The sequence below is a fragment of the Asterias amurensis genome, chromosome 7, assembly GCF_032118995.1.
Source record: "Asterias amurensis chromosome 7, ASM3211899v1".
Taxonomy (NCBI): Eukaryota; Metazoa; Echinodermata; class Asteroidea; order Forcipulatida; family Asteriidae; genus Asterias; species Asterias amurensis.
In genome coordinates, this window is record NC_092654.1 from 12766183 (window position 1) to 12781927 (window position 15745).

Below are 15745 nucleotides of genomic sequence, written 5' to 3' on the forward strand. Positions count from 1 at the left end.
CAAAGAGTTAGGACTAGTCCTATGTTAGGGTGAGTAACTCGTCCTAACTTGAAATAAGACTAGTCTTAACTCTTTGTGAAATCCACCCCAGTGCCTCTGAAGAGCTTGTTGAATTCTCTCATTCCAGACACATTTTTGTGCTCTTTTCTCTAGAGTTTATACACCTGTTTATGTTTCTAGTATTTTCTTTGCAGAGATGGCGCAATGCAGCATTTGCCGTCCTCGTTGGTCTGGTCGTCATTCTCTACCTTATCATTTTTGCTGTGTTTCCGGGTGGCATCATGAACGTATAGCGCCCTCAACGAGAGTCGGGAGAAGAAGAAAACCAAGGTACAAGCTGTAAATATATATAATGTAAGGCACACAAATGCAATCTGCCGGAACTGAACTAATCAGCTACCTGATTCCTCAACAAAAACGAATTTTGAAGAAAAAAAACCAGTTGGCGTGTCTGCCTTCAGATTGAGCATCTGTAGCTGTTTGCTTGAGCGGCATTGTTAAGTCATTGAGTGAAGGCACAGTGTAAGCGTTTATCCGAGCATGGCAGGGGTTTAAGCAAGGCTTTTACATTCAAACCGCCCTCTGTTGACAAAGCACTGTACACGTCATGTTTCGCCGGGTAAAAAAACCCACAGTCATGGTAAGATTTCGTATACTTTCTAGCTGGCGGTATGCGCGCAAATCAAATCATGTGATGGTGTTCGAGTGACGTCAGAGGTCACATCATCTCTAGAGCTGCCCTTTAACATGGAAATCAGGCCTGATGGCCCAAGCCGTAAGGAAGAAAATGAAGAGGCAGGGAACTACGCACTCAAACTGACTGCACCAGACTCATGACGGGATACTTGCTGAATGTACAAACATGAAGTTGTATGTGAACTAAAAATGTCAAGATTGTTGTCGCGTGTCATAATTTAAAAAAAGGTATTTTCTCAGTATGTGTACCCTTTATAAAAACCAGTGCTTTTGGGCTGATTGGGATCTACATGTATGTCTAAGGGAAGGAATGAAGAAAAACAAACTCTGAGATTTACTCATAGAAAAAGTGTACTCATTTGTATGCCTAAATAACTAGTTCTACCCCCTTCTTTTTTATTAGCTTGAAAACATTGGTAAAATTTGCAATTTGTATTATTAATTATCGTTTGTTCATAGTATTTAATTATTTTTCCAAATCAGTCTGATGGTCTGTGAAGACCCTGTAAGTTATGCTCAATTAAGCATTTTGGAGACTTGTACATAAATATTAATAACAGGCATATATTAGGCGGTTTTAAACATTGTATCGAAGAGTGTATCCGATATCGGCTGGTGTGATTGGGCTTCCTGTGCGATGGTAGCGCGATAGAAATCTTGACGCGGCGATCATAAAAAACACAGTTAATATGCCTCATCGATTACTATAAACTGTGAAGGTTTCCATCGCGCGACTGACTTTAAATCAACATTTAGAAGGAATTTTTTCAGCTGCACAATCAATTGTTTGCTCAAGCAACTCTGTGAAATTGGACCTTAAGTTTGATAAACAAAATCAATGGAAGTCCTGACTTTTCATCTGTTCCAAGTCTACTTCTTTCTTGGGACTGGAGACATACATTTCATATCCTCAACAGTTTAGGACCTGATACCAGTTATAAGAGATGCTAACAGGACTCTGGAAAATACTGAGTATACAGTGCTAACACACATAGGTGAATGTCTACAAAACCAAATTAATCTTCTTTCTGCCCGATGCAAGTTTAACATCTCTTATATCGTTGTGGTACCCCCTGCCAAAATATAGGATTCGAACTGCCTCTAGCCATCAGGCAACCTAGGTAGTCTAGTTGGTAAGAAAATGCTCTAGAATTGCAAGGGTCATGGGTTCGAATTCCACTCGAGTAACATGCCTGTGATATTTTTTTCACAGGACTCAGGCAAAGTACTGAGTAAACCAGTGCTAACACACATCGGGGTATGGATAAAAAAGAAAAATTAATACTCTTATACAAGTTGTTTTTCTGCCTGGCTTTTTGCTATTTTGTATACCTTTTTCCATGAGCAGTAATGTGCTATGCAGACGTTAAACCAAAAACATGTTATTGAGCTTTTACTGACAGATTTCATTTTGTAATTATAAAAAATAATTGGTTTGTACGTACAGGTATGGGCTAGCTAACAGCTGTATAGATTTATGTATATTTAAAAAAAAAATAACCGTTGTGGAAATATTGTATATAAATAGTAGCATTTGGTTTTAACTGCGCTTTAAAAGTCTTGATGATGAATTCAAGGAGTGTAAATGTACATAATATAAAGTAAAAACAAACGCCAGTAAATGTCAGGCTTTTGCCCCCATCTTTTTAGAGTTAAATACCAGTACTAATTTAGTTACCTTCTCGAGGCTGTATTTTGCTAAAGGTTAAGGTCAACTCAGATGTGCGTTTATTATAAAATAAATATATTATTACCGAATTTGACTTTTCTTTTTGTAATAATATTACTTGGTGCAAGGAGTTGTAGTGTTGTGTATATTGCCGTCGATTTCACAAAACTCGTCCTAACTTAAGACTAATCTTAGGACTTAGGGCGAGTCCCAACCCTGCACTGTAGCATGCAGACCTTAAGATTAATCCAAAGCTAGGACGAGTTACTTGTCCTAACTCGAGATAAGACGAGTCCTAAACTCTTTGTGAAATCGACCCTTGGTGGACTACATTACCGTGTTTATGGGACAAGCGTCGATGACTGTTTTTAAAGCGTTTTTTTTGTAGTAGTTACAAACATTGCTTACAGTTGCACTACAATAAGGGCAGCATGAATTACATGTATGAATAGGCTGATTTGACACAGGCAATGTCCAGCGCTAGAATTGTGGGTGGGGGGTTGGGGGGGGGGGGAATCCACAAGACCATAGGTCTTGTAGCTTAAACATTCATTGGACTAGAAATTTGTTTCTTTCAAGTATACATGTTGTTTTAATGCGTCTTTTCTGGTGCTTAGCATTATCATACTTACTTCATTATCAAAAAGTTGGAAGGTACAGCAATCTGCTTTATCAACAAGGCTGGTTTAAAGTAGATGATACCCATAGGCCATGCCTACATCATTATGGACTGTGAAGGGGGTAACCCAGTTTCCAGCCCCAGGAGTAGGTGGCTCTTAGTGGATGATACCCAAGCCTACATCCTTACATACTGTGAAGGGGGTAACCCAGTCTCCAGCCCCAGGAGTAGGTGGCTCCTAGTGGATGATACCCATGCCTACATCCTTATGGACTGTGAAGGGGGTAACCCAGTTTCCAGCCCCAGGAGTAGGTGGTTCCTAGTGGATGATACCCATGCCTAAATCCTTATGGACTGTGAAGGGGGTAACCCAGTCTCCAGCCCCAGGAGTAGGTGGCTCCTTTTGGATGATACCCATGCCTAAATCCTTATGGACTGTGAAGGGGGTAACCCAGTCTCCAGCCCCAGGAGTAGGTGGCTCCTTTTGGATGATACCCATGCCTACATCCTTACAGACTGTGAAGGGGGTAACCCAGGTCCCGGGGGACAGTTGATTTGGGTTGATAGCAATGTAGCTCTCACCTTGATGTGGCCGTCCAACCTTGTCAGCTAGGCGATATTTCATAAAAAAATTAAATAATAACAACTACACTGCACCTTCCTGTGCAGCATGTTTGATATCATGCTGCTAACTTACAACTTATTGCTACAATATTTTCATGCAATCTTGTATACAGGTTCATGTAGTAAGTAGAGTGTGTGATTCCGTTGTTCCTGTTCAGAATCCAAATTGACATTTGTGGGTTTTTTCTTTTTCTGAGATTACCGCTTTTTCATGAGAAAATGTACACCTAGAAAGTTATAGAGGCCTAAGGCTTGGTCCCACTGCAGCGATAAAGAGAACGATAACGACGCAAAGAAAACGCATTCCACCGGTTGAATGAGCGTGTGCGTATTTTGCATGGAGCAATTCAACCAATAGAATGCGTTCTCTTTGCGTCGTGATCATTATCGTTTTTGTTATCGCTGCAGTGTGACTCGGCCTTTAGACCATGTTTGATGTTTGTTCTTGTATTTTCACATTCTGTCAGTTTCATGATGGCGTTTAAGTCAACAGACAGACAGACTGTTATGATTTTGAAAGCAACAAAAGCTGTATTGCTGTAAATTCTACCTGGGATTGGCAATATGACTGGGGTAGCCACCGATAATTATAGACCAACCTGTACGCGCAATTGCTGCCCCATTGCTGCACAATGCACAGCTAATTGCGAAGGGGCAGGCAGCCTACGTGTTTTACACAAAAACATGCACAAATCATTATGATTACCTGTTGTGGTATTCGGTTGTTTTGCTCGAAGATTTACAGAATTTGGATTTGTGTATACAAGACAATAGGAAATCAAGCTTCAATATTTCATTGAGTTGGTCTGAGCTGGTTACCTGCCAAATTGATATAGAAAGACATGGTTATGACTGGTATCGCATTCATTTCTTGACATTTTTGTGAGAAAAAAAAGAAGAAAAAAAGAAAGAATTATATATATATTTGTTGGCGCAGCAGGCAAAATTTACATGAACATGTATCGGCTTGCAAATTGTGGTTCCGGGCGATATGCTAGCTTGGGTATGCGGAGAACCCTACATACACACATGTACAAGGATTGAAATGGAACTGGACAATGGCCAAGCTAGTTATTTTCTCTATCTTATCAGAGAATAGAGAACTGAAATTAATGTCAATTGGGAAGGAAAATGATGGACTGTTACATGTACTTTATCTTTTTTGTCATTAACGTAATGTCTAAGCCTTAGCGCTCTGTATTTTGCTGCAGTATGTACTTTGTATATTTGACCATAAGGGAGTATTTATCGCATTATGTCTTTCTATAGTTGTGAATTACCAAACTTGTTTGTTTTTGTTAGTGTTTTTTCTTTCTTTCTCACAGTTGAACATGTATGTGATCACATTAATGTTAATTCTAGTAGAGATTTGTTTTGTACGAGGATGAGTTTGTAAATTGGTTACCTGACAATTAATAAGTAACTTATAAACAAGTAACTGAGTTGTAGCGGTCCTTATTGCTCTCTTTACCTAACACGTGTTGTGCCATGAGTTGGCTGGAAACTAGACAAGTATAGATGGTATTGTTTGAAGCTTTGCATCGTGTTGAGACATATTAAGAAGAAACAATAAATAAATAGTAAACTTGCGAGTACAACCATGTGTAAATCTCTTAGGGTGAGTGTTGGCTCTGAAAAGAGCCGGTTGGGTCCCGTCGTTTCTCTTGAAGACACGCAGAGTATACTGTTCGAAACGTTGAGACCCAACCGGCTCTTTTCAGAGCCAACACTCACCCTAAGAGATTTACACATGTTTGTACCCGCAAGTTTACTATTTATTTATAGTTTCTTCTTAAGTATAGATGGATTGCACACGACGTCATTGACCACCATCTTTGATGAATTGTGCACGTGTGAAAGGCAATCATTGGATGAGACTTGTGCCCAGCACGTACACGCATGCTTTTTTCCATTGTTTGTTATCAAATATTGCAATTTGCAGTTTATCTATATTGTGTAAAGGAGTATCATATCAAGCAATGGTCCTTTCTCTATGATCAACCGCACACACAATGTCGCTCTGGTGGCATGTAAACAACCAATGTATTCGCTATTCCCACGCAATGGTATCAACGCGTTTTGTGTGTTTCTGGTGGGAGAGAATCAATTATGGTCAATTGGCTGTACCTTTGGACCACATGAGGGCGCTTTCCTTGTGTCACAATTACAGTTTGTCTTCTTTTGACTGCATGTTTTGGGGTCGTTTTTTGTATCAATGGCCAAATAAACAAAGGTGTACGCAAACTTAATACTCTATGATCAGTTGGTACAAACCTTCCGAGAAATTTAAAAGTTCCAATGTTAGAGAGATGATTTCTGACTAGGTTGAGTTTACAGATAGCCTTTACATGCTATCATCGGCAAATAGTGTATATAAAACAAACTCAGAGCAATTTTTGCAAATAAAATTAAAGGTAACTTTAATATCTCAAAAAGGAAAAGAATTTGACATTGCTTGCTGGATTTTTTCAAAGGCTCTAGAAAAGAACACTATAATATTTTAAATTGATTATAAATAACAATATATAAAACTTGAATTCAAATAAGTTATTACTGACAAAAGTTACCCAATAGAAGCAAATAATAAACATCCACAACAAAAAACCTTAAAAATGGGAGCACCTACATGTATTTCAATGTTACCTTTCAATGTACGGTAGTAAGATTTTATGATATTGATCTTACAAAGCTTTTCAACATGCCTATTGACAGTTACATGTAGGTTTGTAAATTGTTTGAGTTGATTTAGTTATTCTGTTAAGATATTGTTTCTTATTAAAGGAACACGTTGTTGGTCTATAAAAAACGTTTGTAACCGTTTGTTATAAATTGCATATGGTTAGTAAGATATTTTAAAAGTAGAATACAATGATCCACACAAATTTGCTTGAAAAATACACGATTTTTCATTTTACTTTGCGAATAAACACTATCGGCCATTTATGGAAGTCAAAAATTTGACTCCCATAAATGGCTGACCGTGTTAGTCGACGAGGTAAAAGGAAAATCGTGCAATTTCGAGGCATGTTTGTGTGGATCAATGTATTCTACTTTAAAAATACCTTTCTACCCATATGCGTTTTATAACAAACAGTTAAAAAAAAAATGCTTTCCAAAGACTAACTTGACCGAACCAAGGCAATGTGTTCCTTTAAATCGCCCTCAAGTTTCTATCAAAAATTGCCTAACAAAAGTGACCTGCCGTTTACTGTCTTTTTTGGGGGGAGGAAATTTAATAATAAATAGTACTAATTAGACATGTACCAATCAGTTCCAATTACATTTACTTTCAGTCAATTGGTACGTTGTGTTTTTTGTTAAACAGAATCCTGTCTAGGATTCAAACCCAATCCCCACCGAAACAAAACCAGTCAGTTCCAGGCGCTAAAATGTTCTCATTGTTCTTTTGTCAATACAACTGTCTTTTGTGTCAGTAATATTTTGTTTGTAAATACTTGTGGTACAAAAACATGTATAGAAGAAAACCATAGTACTGAAATAGAGTTATAGGAAGAAAAGGGAAAAACATCCTTTAGAAATGTTCAGCTAAATGATGTGTGGTTGGGTTGAAACTAAAACACTCAAAACCTTGTGTTTTTTTATGAGTAACTAAGCGCCAAAAAAAGGACCATTACAGGCAAAGTATACCTTTGGTGTTTGGATACGATTGATTGTTTACATCCTATAGAAAATTTACCCAGGTTTGATACTTCACAGAGGCAACGATAATAATCTTTGATCAGTTTACACTCCCAATAGCTGCACCTATCTTGCCCTTTCAAAAAAACGAATCATACAGGCCTGTTAAATATCTGTGAAAATATTTGTTTCAAAAGGTGAGCACGATTTTGAGATATCGCCGAAAATCTGGAGCGAATATGTCCACAAGGGAAGAATAATCCCCAATAGGAACGACACTTTCTGCGAATTCTGAGTAATGGGGAGAGGTTGATAGTATAAAAACATTGTGAGAATTGGCTCCCTCTGAAGTGATGTAGTCTTCGAGAAAGAAGTAATTTTCCACGAATTTGATTTAGAGAACTCAGATTTAGAAATTAAGGTCTCCAAATCAAGCATCTGAAAGCACACAACTTCGTGTAACAATGGTGCAACAAGGGTGTTTTTTTCTTTCATTAGTATCGCGCAACTTTGATGACCGATTGAGCTCAAATTTTCACAGGTTTGATATTTTATGCATATGTTGAGATACACCAACTGTGAAGACTAGTCTTTGACAATGACTAATAGTGTCCAGTGTCTTTAATAAATGTCTTGTGTATACATGTACTAGGCTTATCATTTACAAGTTGTTAAAGATAATGTTATTTGAACATGTACCTGCCTATTTTGTTGTAAGCGTTTGACATGCTTAGGTAAGGCTAAGAGTATTTGTAATTTTTGTTTTGCTAAATGTTTCGTGTGACACCACAGTGTTTACCGTCAGATAACAAAGTTTGTTCATATAATGCACAGTGTTATATTTAAAAGTTTCTTTTAACTTGATGAAATATGTATACAGTGTTATTGGCATGATTATAAAAACTAATTATTTGGTTTTTTTTTATGATCTGAGTATGTGGATATATAGATAAAGATAACTCAAGTAAAAATGGAAAGCAAACTGGTCTCTTAGAGCTTTACTGGGTTGTTGCAAATTAATCGTTAAAAACTTTAGTTTTTTTTTTACATACAACAAAAAGGGACACCACTTGTTAAAATTAGGCAATTCGCTGAAAGACATGAAAATGATATTCGGACAACCGAAAATACAGGCATGATATCAATGTGATTATTTTGTTGGGAGTTACTAGTGTTTAAGTCTATAGCCTTATGTAAACTGTGCATCAGACTATAGTCTTTAGTAAATTTTGGTCTAAATTTTGCTCTAAAATGTGCACATGGCCTTGTGTAACTTTGCTATTTTTGGCATAAGTCTTTCTGAAATTTTGCTCTAAAATGTACATGAGGCTATGAAAAATGTTCTCAAAATGTGCACAAGGCTTGCCTTATGTAGATTTTGCTAAAAAATGTGGATAAGGCTATACATGTAGTCTGGTGTCAAATATGCATTTAAGGCTATATGCTCAAAATGCACTCCAGGCTATAGCCTTATGTAAAATGTGCTATAGCCTTATGTAAAATGTCGTGTTTACATTTTGCTCAAAAATGTGCGTTAGGCTGTAGTCTTGTGTACATTTTGTTCAAATATGTGCACAAGGCTAAAGTCTTGTGTAAATTTTGCTCAACATTGTGTAAAATGTGCACATGGCTATAGGCCTTGTGTAAAATGTGCAGTAAGGCTATTAAGTCCTGTGTACGTTTTGCTCAAAATAGTGCATAAGGCTGTATGTAGCTTGTGTAAAATATGCATAAGGGTTTAGTCTTGTGTAATATTTGCTCAAAATGTGCATAAAGCTATATTCTTGTGTTAAATATGCATAAGGCTATAGTCTAGTGTTAAATATGCATAAGGCTATAGTCTTGTGTTAAATAATTATGTCAAATTTTGCACAAACATGTGTACAAGGTTATAGCCTTGTGAACTTGTCAAATTTTTCACAAAAATGTTACAAGGCTATATATTGCCTTGTGAACATATCAAATTTTGCTTGAAAATATTTACAAGCCTTGTGAACTTCCCGATGGCACAGTGAGCTGCATGCCCTGTTGGTGGAGGCAGGACAAATTCGATGAGAACCAGGCGGCGTCTGCCTAGTCCTCATGACTAGGATAAACAAGGATAAACTGTGGTGCCCCATCCGAGGACTCAAGTGGTACATGAACGAAGTTACCTCGTACGGATTATCATAAGCTTTTTATCACAACAACGTTGCCCTTTTGGCCGGCGTCGCAGTGTAATATTTCCCGCTGGATAGTTAACCGCCATCCGTTCCATTCCGTGCCGGGCGGCTGGCCGGCGACCGAAGATCCGATTCGGGCGCATGACGTTGGGGGGTTAGCCGCCTCTTGGTCTTTCTTTCAAGGTGTACCTTTAGCGGACATAACTAAGGCAGCCTGCTAGAAGTGCCCTGATACCTTCTCCGAACTCTACCTGAAGGACGTCCTCCAGGCAGATGGCAGAGCTGGAAGAGAAGTGCTGAAGACGGCCAGTCAAGTTTCCCAGAAACGCTAACTGGTGAGTCCACTTTCCTCTTATATACATGTAATATTATATATATTCCTATGTGCATTTGAAATTTAACGAGGTGTACATGTACATATTATGTTTTTATCCCATAATGGCGATACCCTCTAAGTTCTTGCGCACGACTCGCGGGCCCCCAGGGCAGCGCGCGTCGTTTCGCAGTTCCACCGTTCTGGGCCGACCTGTTGATTATGGTGCGTTCCTCTGCTGCGTGGCCCGCCTTCGGGCCCTATGGCTCTCGCTTGCCTGCGGGTGAACACTGGGCCCCCCATTTGGGGTTCTTGGGCACGCCCTGTGTCCTACGCCCCTGTAGACATACGATAGATTGTGTATACCCACCGCCTACTTGGTGCGAGTCTACGCAATTGTAGTATTCGCTCTACAGGTAAGTAGAGTGAAGTAGACCCCCACCCCACAGTAGTGTGGGTGGGTCTACGAGCGAATACTCGTAGAGCACCCTCCCTCCTTCCCCACTATACAAACTCTTGAGTACTTCTAAAGACGTTTAACGCTTGATGAAAAAGAGGACGCCAATGTGGTATGCATGTCACAGGGCGTCGGGGATAGGACCCTTGAGGGCGCTATTGTGTGTAAAACTCTTGACTATTTGCCTGCCGGCATAGGGAACATGCAATCAGGTAAGTATTCACTCGTAGACCCACCCACACTTCTGTGGGGTAGGGATTTGTAACTTTAAGAGTATAAACTCTGTGCAAATTTAACTCGTTTAGAGGCACTGGACACCATTGATACTTACTGAAAATAATTGTCAGCTAAAAAAATTACTTGATAACGAGCAATGGAGGGCTATTGATAGTATGATACATTGTGAGAAATAGCTCCCTCTGGGTAGTGCAGTTTTTGAGAAAGAAGTAATTTCTCACTCAAATGTTGAAAGACTTCAGGCCTGAAGCTTTTTTTAGGCATCTGAAAGCACACAAACTTGTGCGACAAGGGTGTTTTTTTCCCCATTATTCTCTTGCATTTTCGATGACCAACTGAGTCCAAATTTTCACAGGTTTGTTATTTTATGCATATGTTGAGATACACCAAGTGCAAAGGTGTCTGGTGCCTTGAAATGCTCGGTGTACCCTAAGTGCTAGTTCTTTCTGAACTATTTTGGGACAATTCATTACACAAATAGGAATGTTTTAAGTATTCTTTATTTTCTTCCATTTCGTGAGTTTAATTAGCATTTGTTTTTTGTTTGGTTTTCCCAACAGGCGCCTGTTATCCCATCTTGGTTGCCATTGGTAACATTGCCGTCCTGTCCAATGTGAGTATAATACGTTGTCATTGACAGCAACTAATGGAAGGCCATATGTGAGTTGAGTTTTGCGTTGGTTCTCTGCCATGAGGGTTTTCCAGACCAACCTGGTTTTTCTCCCTCGGGAAAAATCAAACACTTTCAATCTCTGGCTGTGCTCTGTGGTCATAATAGGTTGAGGTGGCTTGCTGCCAAAGACGCCCTTGCGTTGTATCCGCGTCCTTCGCAATTGAGCTCTTAGCTTTGATTAAAGGCACTGTACGAAACACGTTTGGTAATTGTCAAAGACAGTCTTCTCACCTGGTGTATCCCATTATAAGCATAAAATAACAAGCCTGTGGAAATTTGGACTAAAGCAGGCATCGAAGTTGCGAGAAAATGATGAAAGAAAAAACACCCTTGTTGGACGAATTTGTGTGCTTTCAGAGCGAGAAATTATTTACCTCTTTCTCAAAAACTACGTTTCTACAGAGGGAGTCGTTTCCCACACAATATTTTACACTATCAACAGCTCTCCAATGCTCGTTACCAAGTCAGTTTTTGAGTTAATATTTGTTTTGAGTAATTACCAACTGTGTACCTTTCCAAACTATAATTATAATTATAAAAGACCATTTTACCCAAACCCAACATGTGGGTAGTTTTATGTCCACCATACCTTCAAAATGGCTTTTTGTTCCTGTTTGTATATCTTTCTCAGGCTTGTGTCCTTGCGTTCACATCTGACTTCATTCCCTGGCAAGTTTACCTGTGGGAGAACGACCGTAACATGGGCGGGTATGTCTTGAACTCTCTGTCCCTTTTCAACACTAGCTTTTTCATGAATGGGTCCATGCCGACGAACAACACCTACCCACCAGAAGCTGTCGATCTGGCCGACCAGGAAGTGGAACTGTGCAGGTATAAGTTAGAATAATAATAATAATACTCTAGACTGTTTGAAGAGCAATCAATTTCTTACCTTCAGCTCCCCCGAGTTCTTTTCACATTTTTTTTTTAGCCCCATACCAAGAGCGGCTTTTAGCCTTATTTGGGTTGAACTTGCATAAGCAAAATATATAAATATATAACATTTAAAAAACTTTGTTCTTATATATGGCTTTATCACAACCCTAAGCAGTTTGTTCCTGTAAAGGTATTTGGAGCTACGATTCAAAGTATGAGACCTATTCATTTAAAGCACCGTTTAACGGTTTACAAGGTGCTGTGGCGCAATATGCTGCCAATCAAACCAGGAAAAATCAATCAAAATTGTTCTGCCAATCAAATGACATGGATCTGTGTGTGTGCAGTGTATAATTTTAGTTGTAAGTAAACGAGTGGTAAGTAAGAACTTTGTTGAATGTAAGGGTTTTCTATTATTTATTTGATTTGATCACATTCTCTTTGGCTTCTACACAGGACCTGACCCTCCCTACACTCTAACTCTACATTATTGGCATGTCTTTGCCATGAGATTAGTCCTTGTGCTAGTCTATGAGGTGAGGATAATAACAAAAACTCGCTAAGCACACAATAGTATAGCTTAGCAGAATCAGGTTACCAGCCCAAATTGCATTGGTTTGTATTGTTGTGGCTGGTTCCCGACTCAATTTTTGCTTAGCAAAGAAATTTGTCGAGCAGTGTTCTCTGCTAAAAGACACTGGACACTATTGGTAATTGTCACAGACCAGTCTTCTCACTTGGTGTATCTTAACATAATTATGCATAAAATAACAAACCTGTGAAAATTTGAGCTCAATTGGTCGTTGAATTTGCGACATAACTATGAAAGAAAAAAACACCCTTGCCACACAACTTGATTTCAAGACCTCAAAATCAAATTCGTGGAAAATTACTTATTTCTCGAAAACTATGTCACTTCAGAAGGAACCCTTTCTCACAATGTTTTGTACTTTCAACCTCTCCCCATTACTCGTTACCAAGTGTGTTTTTATGCTAGTCATTATTTTGAGTAATTACCAATAGTGTCAACTGCCTTTAAAAGGAGTTCAAGGTTCTCAACACTCTCTCTACCTCTTCTTGTGCCCATTTTTATTTCAGCATATATTCTTCTTGATCAAGTTTGCCTTGGAGTACATCGTACCTGACATGCCCGACTTTGTCAAGAATCAAATCAAGAGAGAGAATTATTTGTCTCAACAAGCTCTTGAGGAGGCCACATGGAATCACATCGTCAAGAAGAAACGTGCAAGTCGGTTCCAAGATGGCGGAAAGGACCCGGCAACAAGGTAGGTGTTTTCTCAAATTTCTCTATTATCTATTACATTAATCCGGGCGCGCAAGGGTTGAGCCTGGTGCGCGCCATTGCTGCGGTGTCTTCAGTGCCTAGATTATGCACAAAGACACCGCAGTTGTTAAATGTTGTTAATAGGGGGCGCTACCAATTTTGTTTTGTTGGATTGGTCTATAATGTAAATACAGACGTGTGATTTCTCAGGATTTTTTCCCGACTTCAGGATTTTCTCCAAACCTCCTTGAGCCTTCAGAGTTTCTTGAAGGAAGTAAAGCAGTCACCAAAGGGAGAAAGAAATAGTCCACATTGTGTTCAAACTCATAGTGTTTCTTTCAGAACAACAATAGACCCTTCCCATGAAATATGTAAATTGCACATAGCGCGTGCGCACTAACGTTTTGGTTGGCAAAATGAGGGAACATTGCGCTGTTTTGTACACGACTAATGGCTGCGTGACGCAGACGCGATTGCGCGTCTGCTCAGTGCACAACTCTATGGCGTTTGCCAACCAACAGGGTCTGTACGCATGCGTGAATGTAATTAGCATATTTCATGGGAAGGGTCCATTATTCAAAAGAGATTTTAACCTTAATGGTTTTACCACAATTGTGTTACGTTATTCTCTTTCCACCATGCGAGCCTTCAAGTCTTATTTACTTGAAGCTGGGATAATTTTTTTTAAACCTTGTCAACGTTCACGAAAAATTTTACGTTTACACTTCAGTTTTCACCTGTTGCATGTCATACACAGTGTCTGTGCGACCCTCACCATTTGTCTGTGCTAACCCATAAAATACGCTTGACGTGAGCACAGAATTGCCTGCCTCCGCACGCACCGATTCTTTGCTTACATTAAGCCGTGAAATTTGGCCCAGATAACAGAGTTACTGATTAGAGTGCTCACTTACCTTGAGTTGTGAAGCTGTTTTGGCACATCCATATTTGGATCAAAACCTTTCAAATTTTCCTCAGCTACTGTAGCGTACATTGCCTTTTTTGCATATATATTATCTTAAAATCTATAAACCTTTGACTCTATGAAGACACGATCATTACATGCACACCTATGTGAGCACAAAATCTATACAAGACAAATTTGAACCTCTTTCACACAAGCCTCAAACATGTCATTTATCAAACTGAGAGGATCTTGATTTTAAGTTCAATTCATTTCCATTACAGGGATGGTAATAACTCTGGAAAGACGGCCACTACAACGGTGCAACCTGAGGGCTCTATATAGAGCAACTTGACTCTGGAAGGAACTTCAACGATGAAGCGGAGGACTGAAGTGTGAAAAGTAAACGCCACACTGAACCATCGGAGTTTGTTCAACAGAAGATAGATCAGATGGATTGTGAGAGATGAAGCTGCAGAGACTTGAAGAAGAAAAAGCCAGCTGGGAGCAACTTGTGGACCTTCACTCATTCCAAGTTATGTTGATCTATCTGAATTTTCTAATTTATTGCCATGATTTTTCTTTGAACTTATACACCCGTTTCAGACACCCATTTTACACCAGTCTCAGACAGGCACGCCAGAGTCCCTCCGAACCAAATCGATTAGGAGTGACTCAATTAAACCCGACTCTAGTCGTTCCGAACATTTGATCTTTTGACTTCTAGCGCGTCCAGTCGCTGCTAACTGTTTTAGATGTAAAACTTTTCATGTACTTAGTTAAGAATTTGGTTTTGCGAGACTCTGGAGCGCCTGTTTGAAACAGTTGTAAGTTAGTCCACTTGAAGGAAGTGATAATGGTTGAGGCTGCTAACCCACAATATTCAAATAGCTCATAATTCAATAGATGGATTGCACATGAAGTCATTGACCACCATCTTCGATGAAATGTTCAACGCGTGCATGGCCATCATTGGCCGAGAGTTGTGCCCAGCGCGTACATGTGTGCACTTTCCATTGTTAATTATCAAACCTGGCAGTCGACGTCGCTGTGTGCAATCCATCTACATGTATATATGCACATGATCAACTTGCATCGGCAACCATCATGGAGGCTGATTTTGAAGCAATGGTAGACATAACATTAACCCAATAACATGAACACAATGGTATAGTGTAGTCACATGCACATGTGGACTACAGTACGGCGTCCATCTTATAGCAGCTTGATTTCCTTTTTAAGCTGCACTCAGTTTCCTAATAATGCATTGCAGTATATTTTTAATATGGCACTTGTGCATGGGCTATGGAGAATGTAACTTAGCCCAGTTTTTATGCTCTGCTTACCGCCAAATTCTGCGCTGACGTTGACGATCACCATACTTCGTTTACTGTTTGAAAATAGGGGTGTCTGAATAGAGAGCAGTCATCCCTTCTGTTATATAACAGGCATGGTAAAGAACTGTTTTATCTTCTTATTTAAATGGTACATTAACATAATGTTCAAAGAATGTTTGATGCGCAAATGGCTGAAATAAATATTTGTCAAAAACATAGAGCACTTTTGTGTTTTGGGCAAACTCTTCATTAAA

General features: G+C 39.2%; 2 protein-coding genes across 3 annotated transcripts in view; both read left to right on the forward strand.

The window, feature by feature from the left end:
- Positions 1-2454, forward strand: part of LOC139940084 (uncharacterized) — a 44069-nt gene extending 41615 nt beyond the window's left edge. The window contains exon 11 of the mRNA XM_071936319.1: positions 195-2454. Coding sequence (XP_071792420.1) covers positions 195-293 — 99 coding nt within the window. The 3' untranslated portion in view covers positions 294-2454. The remainder of the gene's footprint in view (positions 1-194) is intronic.
- A 7100-nt stretch (positions 2455-9554) lies between these two features.
- Positions 9555-15306, forward strand: LOC139939857 (anoctamin-3-like). Of its 2 annotated transcripts, XM_071936009.1 has the most exons (6): positions 9555-9744; positions 10977-11029; positions 11721-11920; positions 12422-12501; positions 13064-13251; positions 14439-15306. In XM_071936009.1, the coding sequence occupies exons 3-6, from the start codon at positions 11845-11847 to the stop codon at positions 14497-14499; spliced, it is 405 nt and encodes a 134-aa protein (XP_071792110.1). In that variant the 5' UTR covers positions 9555-9744; positions 10977-11029; positions 11721-11844; the 3' UTR covers positions 14500-15306. The 2 variants fall into 2 exon arrangements, with proteins under 2 accessions (XP_071792110.1, XP_071792111.1); XM_071936010.1 differs by lacking the exon at positions 9555-9744 and having other exon boundaries at positions 10891-11029.
- Positions 15307-15745: the final 439 nt, after the last annotated feature.

Coding starts and splice junctions, on each gene's coding strand:
- LOC139939857 (XM_071936009.1), top strand. CDS start 11,845: ATGGGTCCATGCCGACGAACAACACCTACCCACCAGAAGCTGTCGATC. Junction 11,921..12,421: donor CAGGAAGTGGAACTGTGCAG/GTATAAGTTAGA, acceptor GCTTCTACACAG/GACCTGACCCTCCCTACACT. Junction 13,252..14,438: donor GGAAAGGACCCGGCAACAAG/GTAGGTGTTTTC, acceptor TTTCCATTACAG/GGATGGTAATAACTCTGGAA.